At 46.0% G+C, this 18,446-nt stretch overlaps 2 protein-coding genes across 8 annotated transcripts; both read left to right on the top strand.

Moving 5' to 3' along the window:
- Window positions 1–93: 93 nt before the first annotated feature.
- Window positions 94–15,536, top strand: LOC310816935 (SUN domain-containing protein 1-like). 7 transcript variants are annotated; one of them, XM_083687295.1, is made up of 23 exons: window positions 554–992; window positions 1,631–1,729; window positions 4,837–5,034; window positions 5,199–5,419; window positions 5,577–5,603; window positions 5,747–6,031; window positions 6,274–6,399; window positions 7,450–7,524; window positions 7,949–8,074; window positions 8,272–8,370; window positions 8,845–8,938; window positions 9,101–9,159; window positions 9,488–9,636; window positions 9,899–10,171; window positions 10,320–10,412; window positions 10,530–10,597; window positions 10,687–10,831; window positions 11,078–11,380; window positions 11,611–11,695; window positions 11,867–11,982; window positions 12,805–12,972; window positions 13,186–13,278; window positions 14,187–15,536. In XM_083687295.1, exons 2-23 carry the CDS (start codon window positions 1,662–1,664, stop codon window positions 14,304–14,306), a joined length of 2,991 nt encoding a protein of 996 aa, XP_083543421.1. In that variant the 5' UTR covers window positions 554–992; window positions 1,631–1,661; the 3' UTR covers window positions 14,307–15,536. The 7 variants fall into 7 exon arrangements, with proteins under 7 accessions (XP_083543423.1, XP_083543421.1, XP_083543420.1 ...); XM_083687294.1 differs by having other exon boundaries at window positions 555–616; window positions 9,896–10,171; XM_083687293.1 differs by having other exon boundaries at window positions 555–992; window positions 9,896–10,171.
- A 406-nt stretch (window positions 15,537–15,942) lies between these two features.
- get4 (guided entry of tail-anchored proteins factor 4) lies at window positions 15,943–18,405 on the top strand (the record flags this gene model as incomplete). The annotated part of the gene is given in 8 exon segments (XM_083687812.1): window positions 15,943–16,125; window positions 17,126–17,204; window positions 17,495–17,576; window positions 17,661–17,729; window positions 17,732–17,809; window positions 17,962–17,982; window positions 17,985–18,099; window positions 18,261–18,405. Coding segments are annotated over 8 exon segments (732 nt in total). The 5' UTR covers window positions 15,943–15,982.
- Between the last annotated feature and the right edge of the window lie 41 nt (window positions 18,406–18,446).

Here is an 18,446-nt window from a genome sequence, read left to right as displayed (position 1 = left end):
TAAAACCCTCGAAGAATCCTGTCTGCGTCACCGTCGTGGGCTGTGGGAGAGAAGCAACCACACAGAAGCTGCTGTCGATGTTCGCGTCCGTTTCTTTTTCTGTCGAATTTCGTTCATATTTATTTCGAAAGTCGTGTCCGTGAGAGAATAGTGTTGTCAGAAATCAGAGGTTAAATGTTAACGACCGTTGGATGAGAGCTTGGCAAGAAACGACAGAGAATTCACTTGCAGGTACGTTGACACATTCGTTTACATTGTAAGACGCTTGTTTATAGGCAGTGAGTGTTATGTGGAAGTAGTTAGCTAGCTCGCTAACTAAACTCGATAACTTGATGCAGTTCATTTTTCGCGGGATCCCCGCCCACTGGTAATTACCATTGGACGTGAGGCTCGCCACCTCCTTTGAACTGCGCATTGATTGGTTCAAGTACCCACCGAAATGACATTTTGGTCTGGTTGCATGTACCCATGTATGTGCAACACTTACTTCTCCAGTATTTGGCACTTTTGCAGCCACATACAATGGGTCTATTAGGATAACCAGTGTGCTGCAATGTTTCATTCACACATGACCTGAAGAAGAAGAAGTTCGACTGAGTGTGGGAACAACAGACAGGTGTTTCTCCTCTGATTTATCCAGCTTTATTGTGGGAAGCCATTTTGGAATAATTTTTCAAATGACTGGAGGAGAAATCAGTACGTCAGCTAATAAGCAGCTATCTGACTTTCGCAGACTGTTATCAGGACAGTCAGGGCTGAGTCTTGCACCCACGCCCACTCTGCACCGCTCTGCGCCGTGACTCAGCCGACAGCACAGTGAAGTCGCATTTTCGGTGCTGCGCTGGTGATATTGTTCTAAAAAAGTACATGTTGAAATCCTGAACGGCAGGTTTGAGTATTGAATTTGTTTAAATGATCATGCAGGAATTGAGACTGCTATACTTAAATACTCAAACATTTATCATAACATTGTTGGTGTGTTGATGGTGCGGGTGAGTGTTTGAGTCTCCTTTCTTTCACTAGTTTAGTGTGGGACTATATTCTTTAAATATATGAATGAAGAATAGGGAGTTTTGAATGCTTTACAGTTGGTAAGGTGGAAATATCATGACTAGAAAACTGGTGCTTAATATTATGTAAACAGAAAGAGAGGTGTTGTTATTTTATGTTGTTATTTTATCCTGAAAATCCATTGTTGTGTTTTTGGCTAAGCACTTTTTCAATTGGTGGAGGTGTTTGGTATTCTAGACTGATTTAGTGTTGCACTGCTCCCGCCCAGCCCTCTGGCACTGCAAAGCGTGAGGGTTTGACTTGGTTAAACTCCAAGTTTACTGTTTCACAGCCTGTACTTATGTGCCATTAGGAAAGGGACTCTGTCGTGATGTAACTCCCTGGGCCTCTCCTGATGTAAGCTCTTGACATCATTGCGCTTCCCTTTAGTGTTTCAGTTGTAGTAAAAGGGTGGAGGACAGGATCTGATCACGCAGAAAGAAAAACAGGAGATCAGGGGTCAAGTTAAGAATAGCTTACAGGTCAATTGAATACAGGAAGCCAAAACTGACCCCTTATGAGAGAACGGTTGCAAATGAAATATACTTTGTAGTAAAGTTTCCTGGTTTGACTCTTGCAGTCTTATTACTGAGAAAAAGTGAAGGCTGGCCATGGACTCCTCTAAAGTGTACACACGCGGCCCAGCTTCAGGCAACACTGGCTATACCTACTCCCGCAGGTGAGTATGCATGCTGAATCGCCTGTAGGGCTGAAAGAGAGATACTGATACTCTAGTCTCTCAACTTTAAGTGAGGGAGAGAGTGTTGTACTTACAAAACATGTTTCCCCCCCCCCCCAAATGCCTATTTGAAATGTCACGCTAAAAAAATAAAGTCAACAAATAATTGTGGCCTGAGGGGTTGTTTTCAGAGAGCGTTTAGTCTCACATAGGCCTTACCCCATTATGACACCTTTTGTATTTGTAGTTTTCATTCTTCCTTCTCAATGAAAAAGGGAAGTCTGCGGATGCAAGTGAGTCACTGTTTAATCTTTGTGACAGGGTGTGCCTCTGTTGTCAGAAGTGACTCAGACAGTCAGGAGACCTGGCTGCTACTACTTGCGAGCATGTGACAATGTTACAATGTTAGCCAATTTAAAAAATCTTCAATTAAAAAAGAAAAAACAGTGAATAAGAGATGTGGGTATAACTCATTGCCTTTAATGTCTCTTGGTTCTGGTTTAGATTTTCTTTATAGATACACAACACAGAAGGAATGTTTTTATTCCAGCAGTGTTTTCTTTTCAGAGGGGGAATTGCAGGAATATTTGAGTGATGCAGAGACCATGATGCTCTGCCCCACCCTGGGCTGAAAATGAGCAATGATGGCCCTGTTTGTCTCTCTGTAATCTGTACATGTGCTGCTGGCCTGTCTTGCAGTTTTTATGGCAGTAAATCATTTATAATGTTGTGTGAAATGGAAAATGGCTTCAGGTCACAGGTTGAGTTTTAGCTTGCCTCATGCTGGGCAAGGTTTGACACTCTGTGACAAAATGGTGTCCTGATATGTAGTCTACTTGGTGCTGGATTTTAGGCTAAATGTTGGGGTCGTTTTAGGTTGGATGATTTAGCTGTCTCCCTGTCTGTGTGAGATCAGGATGAGTATTGAGAAAGTGATAAGGGAAAGATGTGTCTGCTTGGTGTGGCCTTCCACAGTTTAAAAACAGAGGATGGGCTCATTGTAATGAATGGAATGGGAAATGGTATAATACATTGAATGTGTCATTCCATTCCATGCATTACAATGAGCATGTCCTGATTTCTACCTCCACCAGTCTCCCCTGCCTTCCACATTCAGTCTTATCTGAAATTGTTTCCCCAAGGAAATCATAAGATAATCAGGAACCTGGGCAGACTCCTGATGGAGTGAAAGTCTGAGGGACAGTGTAGGTCCTGGAGAGGAGACATTGAGTCTATCAATAAAACACTTAGGCCTGGCCTATATATACTTCCTGGAATTGGACTAATGCTTAATTGATTGGACCAGATGTGTAGACTAATGTGTCTAGACAGTAATACTGCAGGTGTCTCTCCTGACTTTGATTATCACAAATGACACACAAATGATCACATGACAGGCCTATCTATGTTTGAAACACACATTTTGTCTTGACTGTGGTTGTGTGTGTGTGTGCACGCCTGGTCTCTCTGCAGCTGTCTTCGGCGCAACTCCCCTGGCCCAGACCCCAGCCTAGTGTTTAGGGAAGGACCTCTGCTGAGGACACAACTGTCCCTCTCCAATGAGGGGCAGAGAGTGCCCACGCCAGGGGGGCAGCCAGAGCAGCAGGAAGGGGAAAGCACATAATTGGCTCTGGATGTGGCTGGGTAATAATCCTAGAGAGGCTTAATGCAGTGTGTGAAGTGACAGACATGGACAGAGAGAGAGAGAGGTGATATGGCCAGGCTGTTACACAGGAAAGAGCCCTGTTGCTAGCTCTTTGTTGCCGTAAGAAGGGTTCAGCAGTTCAGGGACACAGATGTCCCTCCTTTGTACTTCTCTCCCTTCTTCTCTTCCCCCTTTTGTTGTACCAGTCAGTTCCACCTGAAGCTGACCTCACCCCTCAGCTCAGAGGAGACTACATAATGAAAGGTTGCATGTCGTTGTTTCACTGAGGGAGGTAGGCGGAGGGGGGAGGAGAGAAGGAGGTGGGGGGTGTTGAGTCAGTAAGTAGATCCTCTGTGCGTGGCTACAGGAAGTGAATGCACAGCACATACAGTAAGTAGTGTTAAGTTGCCTGATCTCTCCTGGCACAGGAGTGCGTGTGTGTGTGTCGGTACAGTACAGAGTGTGTGTGTGGGTGTCCGTGATGTTTGTCCTAAGGGCTTTTCCCTGGGATGAGCGTCTCTGATGAAGGCTGGGATCTGGAGAGCTGGGGGTGGACTGATCTGTGTGTATCATACTATTCTATTCTTTCTTACTCTTTCATGACTTCCTTTTGTGCGTGCTCTGTTTAAACAGCAGGGTTCCTCCTGTTTGCTCACTGTGTGAGAGAGAGAGTTGGGGACAGTGTACTGGTTGTAATGAGACTACTGAACTGTAACAGTCTGTCTTGTGTCATTATGAAAGGGGACTGTAATGCTGTGCTAGCTAGCTAGCCAGCCAGCCAGCCTATTTCCTACTGCCAGTTCAGTTAGCCTAATGATCTCTTCTGGTAGCTTTCAGTGTCGGCTACATTTATAACTACAGTTCCAAAGTTCAACATTGTGAAAGGTTGGATTGTTCCTTCAGAGATGGCAGTTTGTTTGTTCTCTTTTTTTTCTTTTCTTTTTTTGTCTCCGTCCTTGGCAAAGGCCAGTTTGACATGGCTCTTTAGAAATGTGGGCCAGCTCTGGGTCTGGCAAATGTAGCGTGTATGCGTATTGCAGCTGCCAGTAGATTCATGTCCCTTGGCTGTCATATGTGTCCATGTTTAGATCTGAGTGTTCCCCATCATGTGGCCTCATCCCTCTTCCTGTGTTCAATGGTGTTTATTGTTGAGAACAGCAGCACTTGTTTCCTGCCAAAATAGCCCTGTTGGCGACTGGGGAATACAACACCGGCCTGTTTTAATCATTGCCCAGTACACTACCATCAGTTTCTGCAGCCATGTGGGACCGGGTGCTCCTTCCCTGCTTTGTTCCTTTCCTGTTCTTCTTTCCTCGACACTTTAGTATACGAGACATGCATTTATTAATATTTTCCATCCAAATCAGCCACTGTTGCCCCAAGGAAATGTAGAATGATTCTCTGTTATTTTGTCTAATCTAGAACACACACATCTGCATGTTCTCCTTTTTGTAATGCCCAGCTCCAGCTACTCAACGACAGCCCTCGACTTTGAGAAGGAGCAGCGTCTCGCGCCCGCGTTCGAGTCGCCCAGGATGTCCCGACGCAGCCTGCGTCTGCACACCACCATCGGTGGCTACGGCGACGACAGCCTTCTGGACTTCCCGCTCAACCACAACATGTCCTACAGCGCAGGAGTGGCCAGTCGCAGAGAGTCCAAGTGAGTGCCGTGCCGGCGTTGTTCCCCTCCTCCATTTGCATTCGGTTTTGAGTTTGTTACATCATGTAACGGTTGCTTCCAAGTCTCATCTCCTTTTATTTTTCTCTTCTCCCTCTCTCCCTCTCTCTCTCTCTCTCCCCCCAACCCTCTTCCTCCTCTCCCAGGGTATTGAAGAGCAGGCGTTCCCAGCAGCTCTCTGTCTCCTGCGTGGCCCAGCCCCAGTCCCAGTCTCTCCTGCCTACACCCCGGAAGAGCCAGTCCCAGTCTCTGCTGCAGAGCCACAACAGCAGCCTGCACAGCTGTGCAGCCAGCGACGCCTCCCTGCTCTCCTCCATGCTGGATGAGTCCTGCATCCAAGAGAGGACTCTCGTCGACGGCTTCTGGGGTCAGCTCACAGCCCTCTGTGATTTTGAAACCCTAAAACACAGTTGAATATAAGAATGCAATTTTAAAAACATTCTTGTGAAGTGTTAAAATGTTAGTCAAATGTGTGGTTAGTCATTGACCATGTTATCTTTTTTTTTTTTTTTTTTGCTCTGTAGGTTTGGATGATGACACTGAATTAAAAGGTAGTTTACCAAGGCCTTATCAGTCACAGCTAATTCCTTGTACACCGTTGCAGTATGATTTTGGTTACAAAGGATAATTTCATTTAGATTTTTACATTCGTCTTTCTTTCTCTCCACTCTGCAAACCCTCCTGTGTGTCTCAGAGCGGACCTGCCTCGCCAACCACAGCCACGGCACAGAGCTGCTCAATGGAGTGGGCACCACAGCCCAGACCCAGACCTCCATGGTAAACGGCTCCTTCTGTAAGGACTGCACCATCCACTCAGACAGGAAGGAAGCCCTCACTACCTACACCACCTCCAGGTACCCCACCTCCACGACTGCTGCTGTGTCTCGCTCTGCCTATGGGGACCAAGCCCTGGCTGCCCCCGCCACCTCCCCGCCCTCCACAGTCTACGGCAGGGACAAGAGCCGCAAGAACAAGTCAGGTGAGGGAGCCAGAGAGTGTATTGTTATGTATGTGTGTGTCTTCAGACGATAATGAGGTTGAAGAGAAGACCTTCCTATCGGTCTGAGCATCATATCCACAGTTTATTTCCCTTGTCCCCTGAGTCTCTCCCCCTCGCTCCCTCCCATCCTCCTAGGGTTGTTCTTTCTTTCGTTGACTTCGTTGTATGTATTGCAATAATTTTTTCCCAAAGCACTTTCAACCCAGTTTGATTTGCTGTAGGTCTGCTGGTGTCCCTCTGGCACGCGTGTGTGCGTGTCAGCAGGAGGGCAGCTGCCTCTGTGGCCTGTGTCCTCACCCTGCTCTTTCACGACGTACTTCTGAGGAGGACACACACAGAGGGCAAAGGTAGAAACCTCAGCGCCAGGCTGGCCTTGCCTCTTGCTCCTCTCTCGTCCTCTATCTAAACTATGGAAATCACTTGGTGGCAGCCCGGTTATCAAGACTGTCAGGACTTTCCACTGACACGAATATAAAACTTTGATTTTTCAACATGAAATCAGACTCACCAGGCTGTGTTTGTTTAATGGGCTGTTATTCCCTTATTATGTGCCTTTCCTTCCCTCTTCCTCTAGGGGTGCTGTTGTCAATGTTAGACACTGGCCTGCACTATAGCAGGAGAGCTGCTGTCTCCACAGTGTCTGGGCTGGCTGTGGTGGTGCAGGCTGCCCTGCTGAAGTTGAACTGTGGGGGCAGGAGAGGGGTTGATGGAGGTACTACTTCCACATTCAGTCAGGCGTTCTCTGATGCTTGCTGATGATTTGCATGGGTATATATCTGACACTGGTTTCGACTTATTTTTAGGAACCACCCTGCTTGCACCAATGGCTTTTCCTCTTACTCTATTATTATTCAATGCTGATGACTTGGCAGGTGTTTTGGAGACCTTGCCAGGTCCCAGCTGTGTGCTGATGTGGTGTTAGCCTCGGAAGCACCATAGTGGATCTGCCACTGCTGTGGGTGTCTTGGTTCTAAACCTACAGTGTTCTCTCTCACACACACACACTCATCACTGGCTGCTTCCCTCTGACTGTCCCCCCTCCAGACACAGAGGAGGCTAATGCTACCACAGCTTTCTTTCCTTTTAACAGCCCACCACCACCTTTTGCTGTTTTTGCTTTTCATGTGTCAATTTGTTTGTCTCGCACCTTTTACCTCACAGAGCTCAGCTGCAGCATTTCCTTCTCTCCCAAACAAATGGACTGACTTCGCTTTGGCTGTTACCCTGGTGACATGCAAATGCTCTGTTTCTTTCTTTCTCTCCCTCAACTCACTCTGTTCATCCTCTGTTTAGGTGAAGAGAGGAAGAGAAAGGAGGATTTTAGGACTTCAAACAGAGGACTGATTTTTCTTTTGGCATATTTAGTTGTGATTGTGTCTTTTATCTATTTGTTATAGCTCACTCCAGTTACTGTGGAAGCATGAATGTAAATGAGTTATCCACTGACGAGAAACATCCCAACAGCTCTCTTTGTAAGTACATTATATGCCTTTCGTAGACACACACACACACACTTATCTTTGTGAATGATCTCATGTGATATGGTTTCTCAATGTCAGTTGTCATTTTGCTGTAGCACTCATAGGTGTTCCTCTGGCCAGGAATGTCTGTAGTGTGTAAGCAAGGGAGGTATAGAGGATGGGGGTTGTGCTACAACACGCTCCCCTTCTCATCTCAGCCTGATACGAAGCCCCTGTGGCTACACACACACACACACACACACCTGACATTAGCCCTTCTCGAGGCTTCTCGTATTTCATTGTAGGGGGAAGTGTGGGCCCATGATGGAATTGTGTCTTCCTGGATTTGCACCCAATGGTTGTAGCCACTCATCTTACCTTGCCATTTTTTTTTATTTGATGCCTTCGCTCCCGCCTCATCAACTGGTGCCAATAGGTGACGACTGCAAAGGGAAGCAACACTCAGAGACACACACAGTCTGCTCATCATCATCATCTTCATCATGGGCCTCCAGGTCCCGTCACCTGTTGTGGGCGCTCTGGGGTGCCAGTGCATACACAGGTTACCTGAGCCTATCCTTACTAGTCAACGCTTGAGCATGAAGAAACCAAAGCACTTTCAAGTGCTTTGAATTTAACCAATGTACCATTTACCAGTTCTTCAGTCAGATATAATCACATTTCCATGTTATGCAAGTGTACTAGGAATACATTTAGTGAGTCAATGACATTGCTGTCTCACTCCGGTGGTCCCCCCAGGCTCCGGTGTGTTGTGGATGGGCCAGAAGGCGGGCTCAGCTGGCTGGGCTGTGACAAGGAGAGTCCTGTCTGGTCTCTGGTTGGCTGCCATGTCCCCAGGTTATCATTTTATCATGTGTCACAACAACCCTGCATGGTTGCCCTTTCCCTCCCCTCCTCTCTCCCCCCTGGGCAGCTTAGTGTGTCTGTCTTGGAACCCCTTTAGTGAATGGCGGCAAACCTTCTCTCTCTCTTCTCCCCCTCTAACCTTCTTTATCAATACTAACTGCCGTTTGATTGAGCAGGTGCCGAAGACTCATCCTCAATGTTGGGCTCCGTCTTTTAAGCTATTCTCTCTCTCTGGTTTGTGTCGTGTTATCATTCTAATGCAGTGTTGTTGTCGTTCTTGTCCGTGACTAACTCTGTAACCTGTTGCTCTATGTTTATCCCCTTGCTCCTATTCTCAGCTGTGGAATGCACTTAATTCTGTAATCCTCATTGCTAGCTGGAGGTGTACTATGCCATCACCAGAGAACTTTCAATAGTCTTCTCCATGCACGTCTTAATTTAGTGTGTGTGTGTGTGTACGTACAGGGAAGGCAGTGACGGGGGCATTCTGGTGGCTTGGGACCGGATGGTATCATCTGGTCACCCTCATGTCTCTTCTTAATGTCTTCGTCTTGACAAGGTGAGGGAATCCTTTAATAGTAACAGCCATGACTTGTGGGCACTGATCTATATGCTATTTAAGTTACTGCGTGCGAGATCTCAATGTTGAAACTGAATTCAGTACATTGTGTTATCGAGTATATTATCACTTGAAATTTAAGAGTATGTCTTGTCCTCACAGGTGCCTTCCCAAGCTCCGGACACTCCTCCTGTTTCTGCTCCCGTTCCTCCTCCTCCTGGGTGAGCTGCACATCTCTCACCGTCGACCCCAAAGCCCTGTTTACCTGTTCATAACGCACAGTCATACAGCCATCAAGCCACACTGCCTTTCTGTATGCTGGGCATTCACCTACATAAGCTCATAACTTCCTCTGTAGAATTGCACCAGGAGAGGCTGGTGGAGGGAGACGGGCTCATTGTAATGCATGGAATAGACACGTGTTTGATACTTTCCACATTCCATTCATCACAATGAGCCCGTCCTCTGATTTCTACCTCCACCAGCCGCCACTGAATTGCACATTCACTAACTATGATACTCTCTCTCTCTCTCTGTGTCTGTCCCCAGCTCTGTTGTACTGGGGTCCGTCTAGCCTGCTGTCTGTCCTGCCAGCCATCAACATCACAGAGTGGAGAACCGTAACCCCTCTGGAACAAGCCATAGACAGGCAGTCCACCATGGCTCCACCCCTACCTCCCCCACCAGCTTCCGCACAGGTAGGAGTGTTGATGCTAGCAGCAGTATGTGGTTGTCTGAGTGCACTTAGTGTGTTTTCCTGGAGAAGAGTGTCTTACGCATAGAGAGAGACTGATCATAGACCCTCCTACTGTTCTGTCTATTGTTCTATATCTGTGGTCTTTAGTCTGTGGGTTATTACTGTTCTCACACAGCATGCATTGTATTTTCTGATTGATGACACTAGCACAGATGATGCACGGTGTAGCTGATGTGTCTGTGTTGTGTGTTGGTTCACAGCAGGATGCTACTATTGTAGCAGCTGTGTCTGTGGACTCTGAGCGCCTGGCCCGGCTGGAGCAGAGCCTGTCCCAGCTGTGGGAGAAGGTGGAGGGAGGAGGCCAGAGGCTGGAGCAGCAGCACGGGGAGGTGCTGGGTTTCTACCACTCCCTGCAGGAGCAGCTGGACACCCAGACGGACAGGGACAGCATGGGGAAGTGGGTCTCGGGCCTGCTGGAGGAAAGACTGAGCCTACTGAAGGGAGAGGTGGAGAAGGATACCACACAGAGAGAACAGGTGAGACTGGGTTGGACTGTCCAGGTTGATTTCAGCAAGCATAGTGAGTTCAGTTCACTTCATTTGTTTGCATTTTTCATGGGTTTTTGCATTAACAAAGCACTCCCTCTCTCTGTCTATGCTCCTCCTATTCATTCTCTCTGTTCAGACTCAAGAGCAGTATGTGGTGCAGCAGCAGGGTCAGGAGTCTCGCCTGGCTGAACTGGATGCTCTACTGCAGGCTCTGGCAGTCAAAACAGAGGTACTACAAACCCATAGACAACCTACAGTGTATGTTTGCATCTACCGGACTGCATTGGCTCTAAAACTAAGTGCTATTGCTTGTTATTCATTCATGGCATTTTCATATTTTCTTCAGGAGGTGCAGAAGAGACAAGAGACTGCCGCATCCGCACCAGCACCCACACCAGTTCCAGTTCCGATCAGGTGAGTTTAGCACTCAATCGTTATGTCATCTTTTGTGTTGTAATTATTTCATGTTGTATAACTCTGCTGGTGTGTTCCCTTCCCTCCAGTGTGGGTGTGGACAGCGAGTCCCATGATGCTCTGCTGGCGGAGGTGCAGAGGCTGGAGGCGGCGCTGGGGAGCATCAGGCAGGACTTGCAGGGGGTGATGGGATGCCAGGGCATGTGTGACCGGCTAGACTCCCTCCATGACACGGTGAGTCACACCTGCACACGCTCTGGCTCTCTCTAGCTCAGGACATGCACATGTTCTTCTATAGCTAGTCTTTCCCTTTCCTGCTTTAACTCATCCTCTGGCTCTCGTTCTTGATACTGTATGGCTTTTACCACTTTTTTTTACAAGTGCTATTGAATGGCTAGTCTGGATAAATTCAGATTTCTTGCGGACAAGAATGACCTAGAATCTGATTGTCTTCTGTCTCTCTCTCTGTGTGGTTGTCAGGTGTCAGTCCAGGTGAGGCAGGAGCTGCAGAGCCTGTTCTACGGCAGCCAGCGAGGCGGTCAGGATCAGGCAGAGCCTGGGGAGGGAGAGGTGCCTGAGGCCCTGCTCCAGTGGCTGTCTGAGCGCTACGTGAGTGGGGCCGACCTGCAGGCCTCTCTGGCCTCCCTGGAGCTCAGCATCCTACAGAACGTCACCCTGCAGCTGGAGCAAAGCAGGCAGCAAGAACAGACGCCCAGCACTGAGACCCTCACCCAGACCGTAGAGCACGTTGTCGGAGCTGCTGGGGCTGGGATGTCGGAGGAGGTGAGGAGTTTTATCATGGCATTCTAGGATGGAAAAAACATCTGATGTGTAGTTTCCCGCCAAAACTAATTCATTGCAATCATTTTAATGGAATTATTGGAATGGATGTATTGGGTAAAAATAATAATAAAGCTGTGTAAATCAAATTTGATTGATTAAGTCAAACGGTGTCTTCTCTGTCTTCTATTTTATTTCCTCACCCTGCCACTGCCTCCCTCTTCCTCCTCCAGCATGTCCAGCTGATTGTGAAGAACGCTCTGAGACTTTACTCTCAGGATCGGACCGGCCAGGTGGACTATGCCCTGGAGTCTGGAGGTAACTGGTCATTATTGTGTTGATTGTGGCTACATTTATCAACAAAATCAGTTTGGACTTTGAGCACCATGGTATCATGTCTCTGTGTCCTAGTTGTAAGCAAGTCTGGTTGTGGTTTGTGTGGTGGATGTGGACTGTAGTGAGTGACGTGATGCGTCTGTTTGTCTGCAGGGGGCAGCATCCTGAGCACTCGCTGTTCAGAGACCTACGAGACAAAGACAGCACTGATGAGTCTGTTTGGTCTTCCTCTCTGGTACTTCTCCCAGTCGCCTCGTGTCGTCATACAGGTATGGCTCAAGTCACCCCATTTATAGACTTTGAGATGTATGGGTGTAGCTTCACGATTACAGTTCCACCACTTCTAGACACTGCCTATCCAACCTTCTGAAGACATTTTCCAGTAGTCGGTCTATACCTCCTGGTGGGGATTACCTCCCGGTGGGGTCGATACTTCCTGGTGGCGCTGCTCTGTTGAGACACGGGCTGCCCTGCTGCTGCCTTGTCTTACAGAGCCTTATCAGATACGGCATTACAGCTTGGTTTGGTTTACCTCTCTGTGCAACTAAAGTCCAAACTGGTCCGATTGATGCAGACTGCATGGAAGATTATAGGGGTAAGACAGCAGTCTATGTACGAACAGGCTACCCTAAGGCAAGCCAATAGGATAGTTACTGACCCATCCCATGTTCTACACGCTGGGTATCAGCTACTGCCCTCTGGGAGGAGGTTCAGAGTCCCTTGTTGCAGATTAAATAGATTTAAAAATTAATGTATCCCTGTGTCAACTTTTAAATAGTGGCAGATAAGAAAAGGACGAGGCCAGGATGGACACTGGAGGATCTTTGTTTTTATTAAAGGGACTTGTGCAGATCTTTGCTTTTATTGACGTCTTTGTTTTTTCTGTTTGTATAGAGGTGCTTTTAGGAACCTTGCTGTATGTATTTATTCACTAACATCTTTCTATGTTTTTTTTGTATGTGGAATGTTTGTCTTTTACAGCTGCAGCATGGGTGAAAGCCCAAGCCAAATTTCCACTTCGTTGGACAACACAGTTAATCTTGAATCTTCTAAATGCTGATCGTCTGATTCCACTCTCTCTCTCTCTCTAGCCTGATGTCCAACCAGGGAACTGCTGGGCGTTTAAGGGTTCCAATGGTTACCTGGTGATCCGCCTCTCCATGAAGATCCGCCCCACAGCCTTCTCATTCGAACACATCCCTAAATCCCTGTCCCCGACTGGTATCATCAGCAGCGCCCCACGCCAGCTCACCGTCTATGTATGTCATGTAAACCCCAACCACCAACTACACCGCTATCCACAAAAAACATGAACATATTAGGCAGCGCTGTCTAAGTGGTGTCATTAAAAAGCTTAACACCCAGTCAGACGTATTAGCTCAATGTGCTGTGGTGAACTTATACTGACACCCTGTGGTACAAATATTGTATTGGAATCTCTGCTGTGTTCTCACTCTGGGTTATGTTGGTAGGGTCTGGATGATGAGTACCATGTGGAGGGGAAGCTACTGGGCAGCTACACCTACCAGGATGATGGGGATGCACTACAGACTTACCCTGTCTCTGTAAGTACATTACATGGCCTCAAAAATGTGAGGATTATTGATTTTTAGTTGTAGTTGTTGGTAGCCCACAGCCGTCACACATTTATCACTGCAGCAAGTTAGTTTCATCTAACAACTCTCAGGTCTTGCCAATTCCTCCTGTGGTGGAAATCTTTGTCTAGGGGATTTACCACAAATAACCATCTCGGTGAGACTTTGCAAAAATGCACGAACACAATATCTGTTTAGTAGATTTTAATAATGGTTGCAAGCATAGCAATCTGCACCATACGGATAGAAAGCACCGTACGAACAGAGAGCCCCGATACAAGTTACAGCATACAATTTATACCCTTAAGATGGTCCGATGATGAGGCGGGGCCCTCACATGATGATAATAATGTAACCTTGAAAACAGGTGGCATGATCTACAGCGGTCCTAGATGATACCCTGGGGACAGCCTCGAAGAACAATGGTCCTGTAGTTAGAAGTTTTACGTCTCTATCTCCTGGGGACAGACTGAACCTATGAAAAGACACTAATGTGTATTTTCATCTTCTGTCAACAAGTTGTGTAGGGTGCCTCTGGATTTATGATTATTCTGCTACAGGCAGTAAATATAGTTAGGCTACTAGTTAGGCTTATTGCCTTGTGACTCGATAATGGGGTAGTCTCCTGATCACAGGTCGAAACCTTGGCCAGGGGCACAATCTAATCAATGAGACTGAACACATGATACTCCATATGATTGTCACAGATGATGTAACTACCTAGGGGGTTAGTCATATGGAACACTAAAGCACATTCCAATACATAAAGATGTGTGTTAATCAATATGTGTGTGTTAATCATAATGCTGGAGTATGTGCATATACTGGTTTTTCCATTACACTCCATTAAGACTTCACTGAATGATCTCAATCCACAGGAGGAGAATGACCAAGCCTACCAGATCATTGAGTTCCGGGTGCTGTCCAACTGGGGACATCAAGAGTACACCTGCTTGTACCGCATCAGGGTTCACGGAGAGCCCAGTGAGACATGTTGAGAGAGCTCTACTGGGATTGAGCTGTCCACACACAACCTACATCTAAAAACTGTCATGGATGTCCTGTAGGTGATGTATTATGCAAAGAAGAGAAGGGGTTTGGGGAGGATGGGGATGTGGAGAGCCTCACTCAAATTCATACTTCATAATTCAAACAGACAGCTCTTGATTTGTGCACTAACTCATCCCACTAGGACAGGCTCTCTAAGACTGACCTCAGGCCTGGAGCACTACTACTGAACTTGTGAAGGATAAAAGTGGTTATCACCTTAGAGCGCCCCCTTCAGTTGTGCACCCTTAACTACTGGCTTTCTAATTAAGTCCATACTGCAAGTGGAATGCTCTGATCAAACTCCTCCCATATGGGATTCATGCTGAGAAAACGACTGCAAGGCAATCTGTTCAGGTGCGCTACCTCATCAGACGAGACCCATATTGGATTTTATTGGTTGAATGTTTCAAGTGTGTGTTGGCAATGGGTGACAACTGCACAGTTTTTGAAACCAAATGGGATTCATGTGTGTTTGGCCCCTGCAGTTTTTACCATAGTCTTGTAAATAGAGATGGCAATGGAGGAATGTAAACTTGTACATTGTCAATAGTTTGTCATACTAATATCAGTGTTGCTTTGAAATGTATGTATACGCCGCAATTAAAAGTGTTGTTATTGTCCTTAGATGTGTTTGTTTTTAAAGGGAATTACCGCTCAAAGTAATATAAGAATACAATGCACTGGTTCTTCAACCACAGCTCTGCTAAGACAGTAAAGCTGCAATAGTGGCTGTGATCTGTTTCTCTACCATACCTTCTCCCGGCTGTGTGCTCATTCACTTCCCTGTGTGAATAAGGAGTAGACTGGTGTAGTATTTGTTCTATAAATGTTTTATTGATTTTAAATCAATGTGGGGGAGTGAACAAGTTCACACAGGAGAAGGGGAAGTGATTGGACTGCAGTCAGGGTATATTTTCCTCCTTCCTTCCTTTTTGGCCATGACTCTTTTATAGAGAATGAGAACCTGCAAGTGCCCAATTGTAAATGTCATTATTATTTATTTGTATGTCTTAAGTAACTGAAATAGGAATTGGTGTAATATATTTTTGTAAAGGCTTTTCAGACTATTTGTAAATTGTCTTGGGACCATACAGGTGTTTTTATATTATTGTATTTTTGTCTTTTGTACACAATTGCAAGTTTGAAAAGGAATGTTCAAATAAAGACCTTAATTTTGAGCTGTGTGTAAGCTGCACTTCTTTCTAATTGTTTTGTAATGTAAATTATGCTGTACTTCTTTGTCACGGCATACTCATCATTTATGAATGTAACAACTCAACCTGACAGTGAGTACTCGGACACAAAGCTACGGTTTATATTCTGGTAAGTAAAGTCACTCCTTTTCAATCGTATCATGGTAAAGTGAGGTGCTATATGGACAACGTGTTTATCTATGTCTTGTATGAAATAACAGTCAAAATTGTGATTAAATAAATGGGCTTATCTTTGGGAAATCTAGTTTTAGACGAACCAGACATCCTATTTCTATGCCAGACGTGTGTAAACAACGCGACGTCACAATAACCGTAGAACTAACTACGGCAAGCGAAACAGGACATGTATTTAGTGCCTCTGTGTTCGTCTCTGTCAAGGTTTGGTTGGGCCGAGCTGCTGGGAACAAACAATGATGTCGGAGCAGGAGGCTCTGAAGTGCTCCAGCGCAAGAAACCGTGGAGGAACACAGAGGGTTGAAGGGAAACTGAGAGCCAGTGTGGAAAAGGGGGATTACTATGAGGCTCATCAGATGTATAGAACCTTATTTTTTAGGTAAGAATTGCTTAGTTTCGTTAGCCCGGCGACATTATCAGTTGGCTTCAGGGCCTGCCTGTTGCAGATCATTCTGCTTGTCAACCTAGCTTCCCTAAATGTGGTGTATGATTGGTAGACTCGTGTTAGTGCCCCACCCACTCGGGTCATTCGTCCTTTTTGTTTGGACAATTTGATGCGTCAATCATTTTGAAGGCTCAAAATGGGACACATTAGAATGCTAGAATTCCAGCTAGCAAGCAAGCAAGCTAATGAAACGTAGCTGGTTAGCAAGAGAGGCCAGCTAGCTAAGTTACTAGCTGGCCAACCAAACAGTTCAATGTCTCCCAAAACTTACAATTTGTGTATTTAGTTTGAAGTCCAGTCTTGCAGTGTATTCTAGCTAGCTAACCAACTCAACGTAGCTAGCAAGCTAGCTACCTTGATTAGCTAGTAGCTAGCCAACACATTACTAAAATGTGATGGCTAACAAGACTCTCAGACTCCAATAACAGTGACAGCCCAACCAGAACCATGTCATTTGTTTGCAACGCTTATGCTAGCAGGCCATAGCTAGCTAATACCATGCTGATTTGTCGTCTTACATGCTTTCCTCAATCACAAAGTCACTTTGCTTGTCTTGTGTGGTAACTTAGCTCGTCATCCATTGGTAATGCAATCAAGCTGTCTATTTCGTTTGGTGTCAATGATTCTGGAAAATAAGCCTTGGCCAGGATGAACGCTGTCTCACGTCTATGGCCATTCATGCTGACAGCTAGAACGCAGTCGATCCATTGATTTGTGCCTACAACTGATTACATCAGGACTAAGACGAGCAGCTACGTTCCATTTCTCTGTAAAGTGTCAGTTATATTATTATCGAGCAGGGAGTGGGAACACCCATTTTGAGCCTGCAGAGACCAATAGTCCCCTCCCTTGCCCTGCTGGCTTTCCTTCTCGTGTATTTGCTTGACTTGGTGTAAGTACAGTTTAATACACATACCTTCTCTGTTTGAAACAGGTATATGTCACAGGCTAAACATGCTGAGGCCAGGGAGTTAATGTACAATGGCGCCCTGCTCTTCTTCAGCTACAACCAGGTATCATAAAAGTATTGTAGTTTATTGATGTTGAACAGGTACAGTAATGACAGGCATATCCTTCTTAAAATGCTATTATTTGTATCAGTTAATAAGGATTTAGTTGTCTCATTCCTAGTCCCAGCTAAGAGTTTGCACACTCACATACTCACATACTGGCATACTGTCCTGCCATGCAAATGCACAAGTGACATAGTCTAAGGACAATATACATTTTATTTGTTTGTACAGATTGTAGAAGTGTTGTCTATTTTAAGAAGTAAATAATTGATGGGTTATTTTATTCACAGCAAAACAGTGCTGCAGACTTGTCAATGTTGGTATTAGAGTCTCTGGAGAAATCTGAAGCAAAGGTAGAAGATGACATTTTAGGTGAGTTGCCTTGTTGTATGTTAAAAGTGACTGTGTATAAAGGTAGGTTAGTGTGTTGTTGACACAGCTTGCGTTGTATTGCAGAGCACCTGGCTAAGATGTTCAGCTTGATGGACCCAAACTCCCCAGAGAGAGTAGCGTTTGTGTCCCGTGCCTTAAGTGGTCCACAGGGGGCTCAGGGAAGCTGGGACACCCCAAACTGCACCAGCTCCTGGCTGTCACCTTGTGGAAAGGTAGCCATGGGAAGACAACTACACACAGTACACATTGCTTTCATAGTTTCCACAGAAAAAGTGCTATAAATACCTAATTGGGTGTTGTAGTTGTGATTGCCGTACGGGCTGTAAGGTTATTTTTTTTAATATGTTTGTGTTTATTTGTGCAGAGGAAAACTACAGTGAGTCTCGCTACACTTCCTGCATTCCTCTGATGGTGAGGGCTGTGCCCAGATGCTGGTGGAGTACTCTGCATCCCGGGGCTTCCGCAGCGAGGTGGACATGTTTGTGGCGCAGGCCGTCCTACAGTGAGTCTCTTTCTCTCTCTCTCTGTCTCTCTGCTGCAAGATCTTGTTTCAGTCGGTCATCAAAATATGCTTGTTGTGTGTTATTGCTTGTTCACCTTTCTCTCTCTCTCTCTCTCTCTCTCTCTCTCTCTCTCTGTCTTTCTCTCTCCTTTCCTGCTTAGGTTCCTCTGTCTAAAGAACAAAAACAGTGCGTCGGTGGTGTTCAGCACATATACACAGAAACACCCCTCAATAGAGAAAGGCCCTCCTTTTGTGCAGCCCCTGCTCAACTTCATCTGGTTTCTCTTGCTGGCAGTGGACGGGTAAGAGCATGCTTATTCACCAAAGAGTCAGTAAAGTCAGAGTCC

This window comes from Argentina silus (genome assembly GCF_951799395.1).
Source record: "Argentina silus genome assembly, chromosome: 16".
Taxonomy (NCBI): domain Eukaryota; kingdom Metazoa; phylum Chordata; class Actinopteri; order Argentiniformes; family Argentinidae; genus Argentina; species Argentina silus.
Note: the sequence above shows the minus strand (reverse complement) of the source record. Positions and strands in the feature narration are given on the sequence as shown.

Bases quoted from the DNA above. Each gene is read 5' to 3' on its own strand.
- LOC310816935 (XM_083687294.1), top strand. From the start codon at position 1,662: ATGGACTCCTCTAAAGTGTACACACGCGGCCCAGCTTCAGGCAACACT. The intron at 10,413-10,529 runs GTACTACAAACC...TATTTTCTTCAG, and splicing joins CTCTGGCAGTCAAAACAGAG to GAGGTGCAGAAGAGACAAGA. The intron at 11,381-11,610 runs GTGAGGAGTTTT...TTCCTCCTCCAG, and splicing joins GGGCTGGGATGTCGGAGGAG to CATGTCCAGCTGATTGTGAA.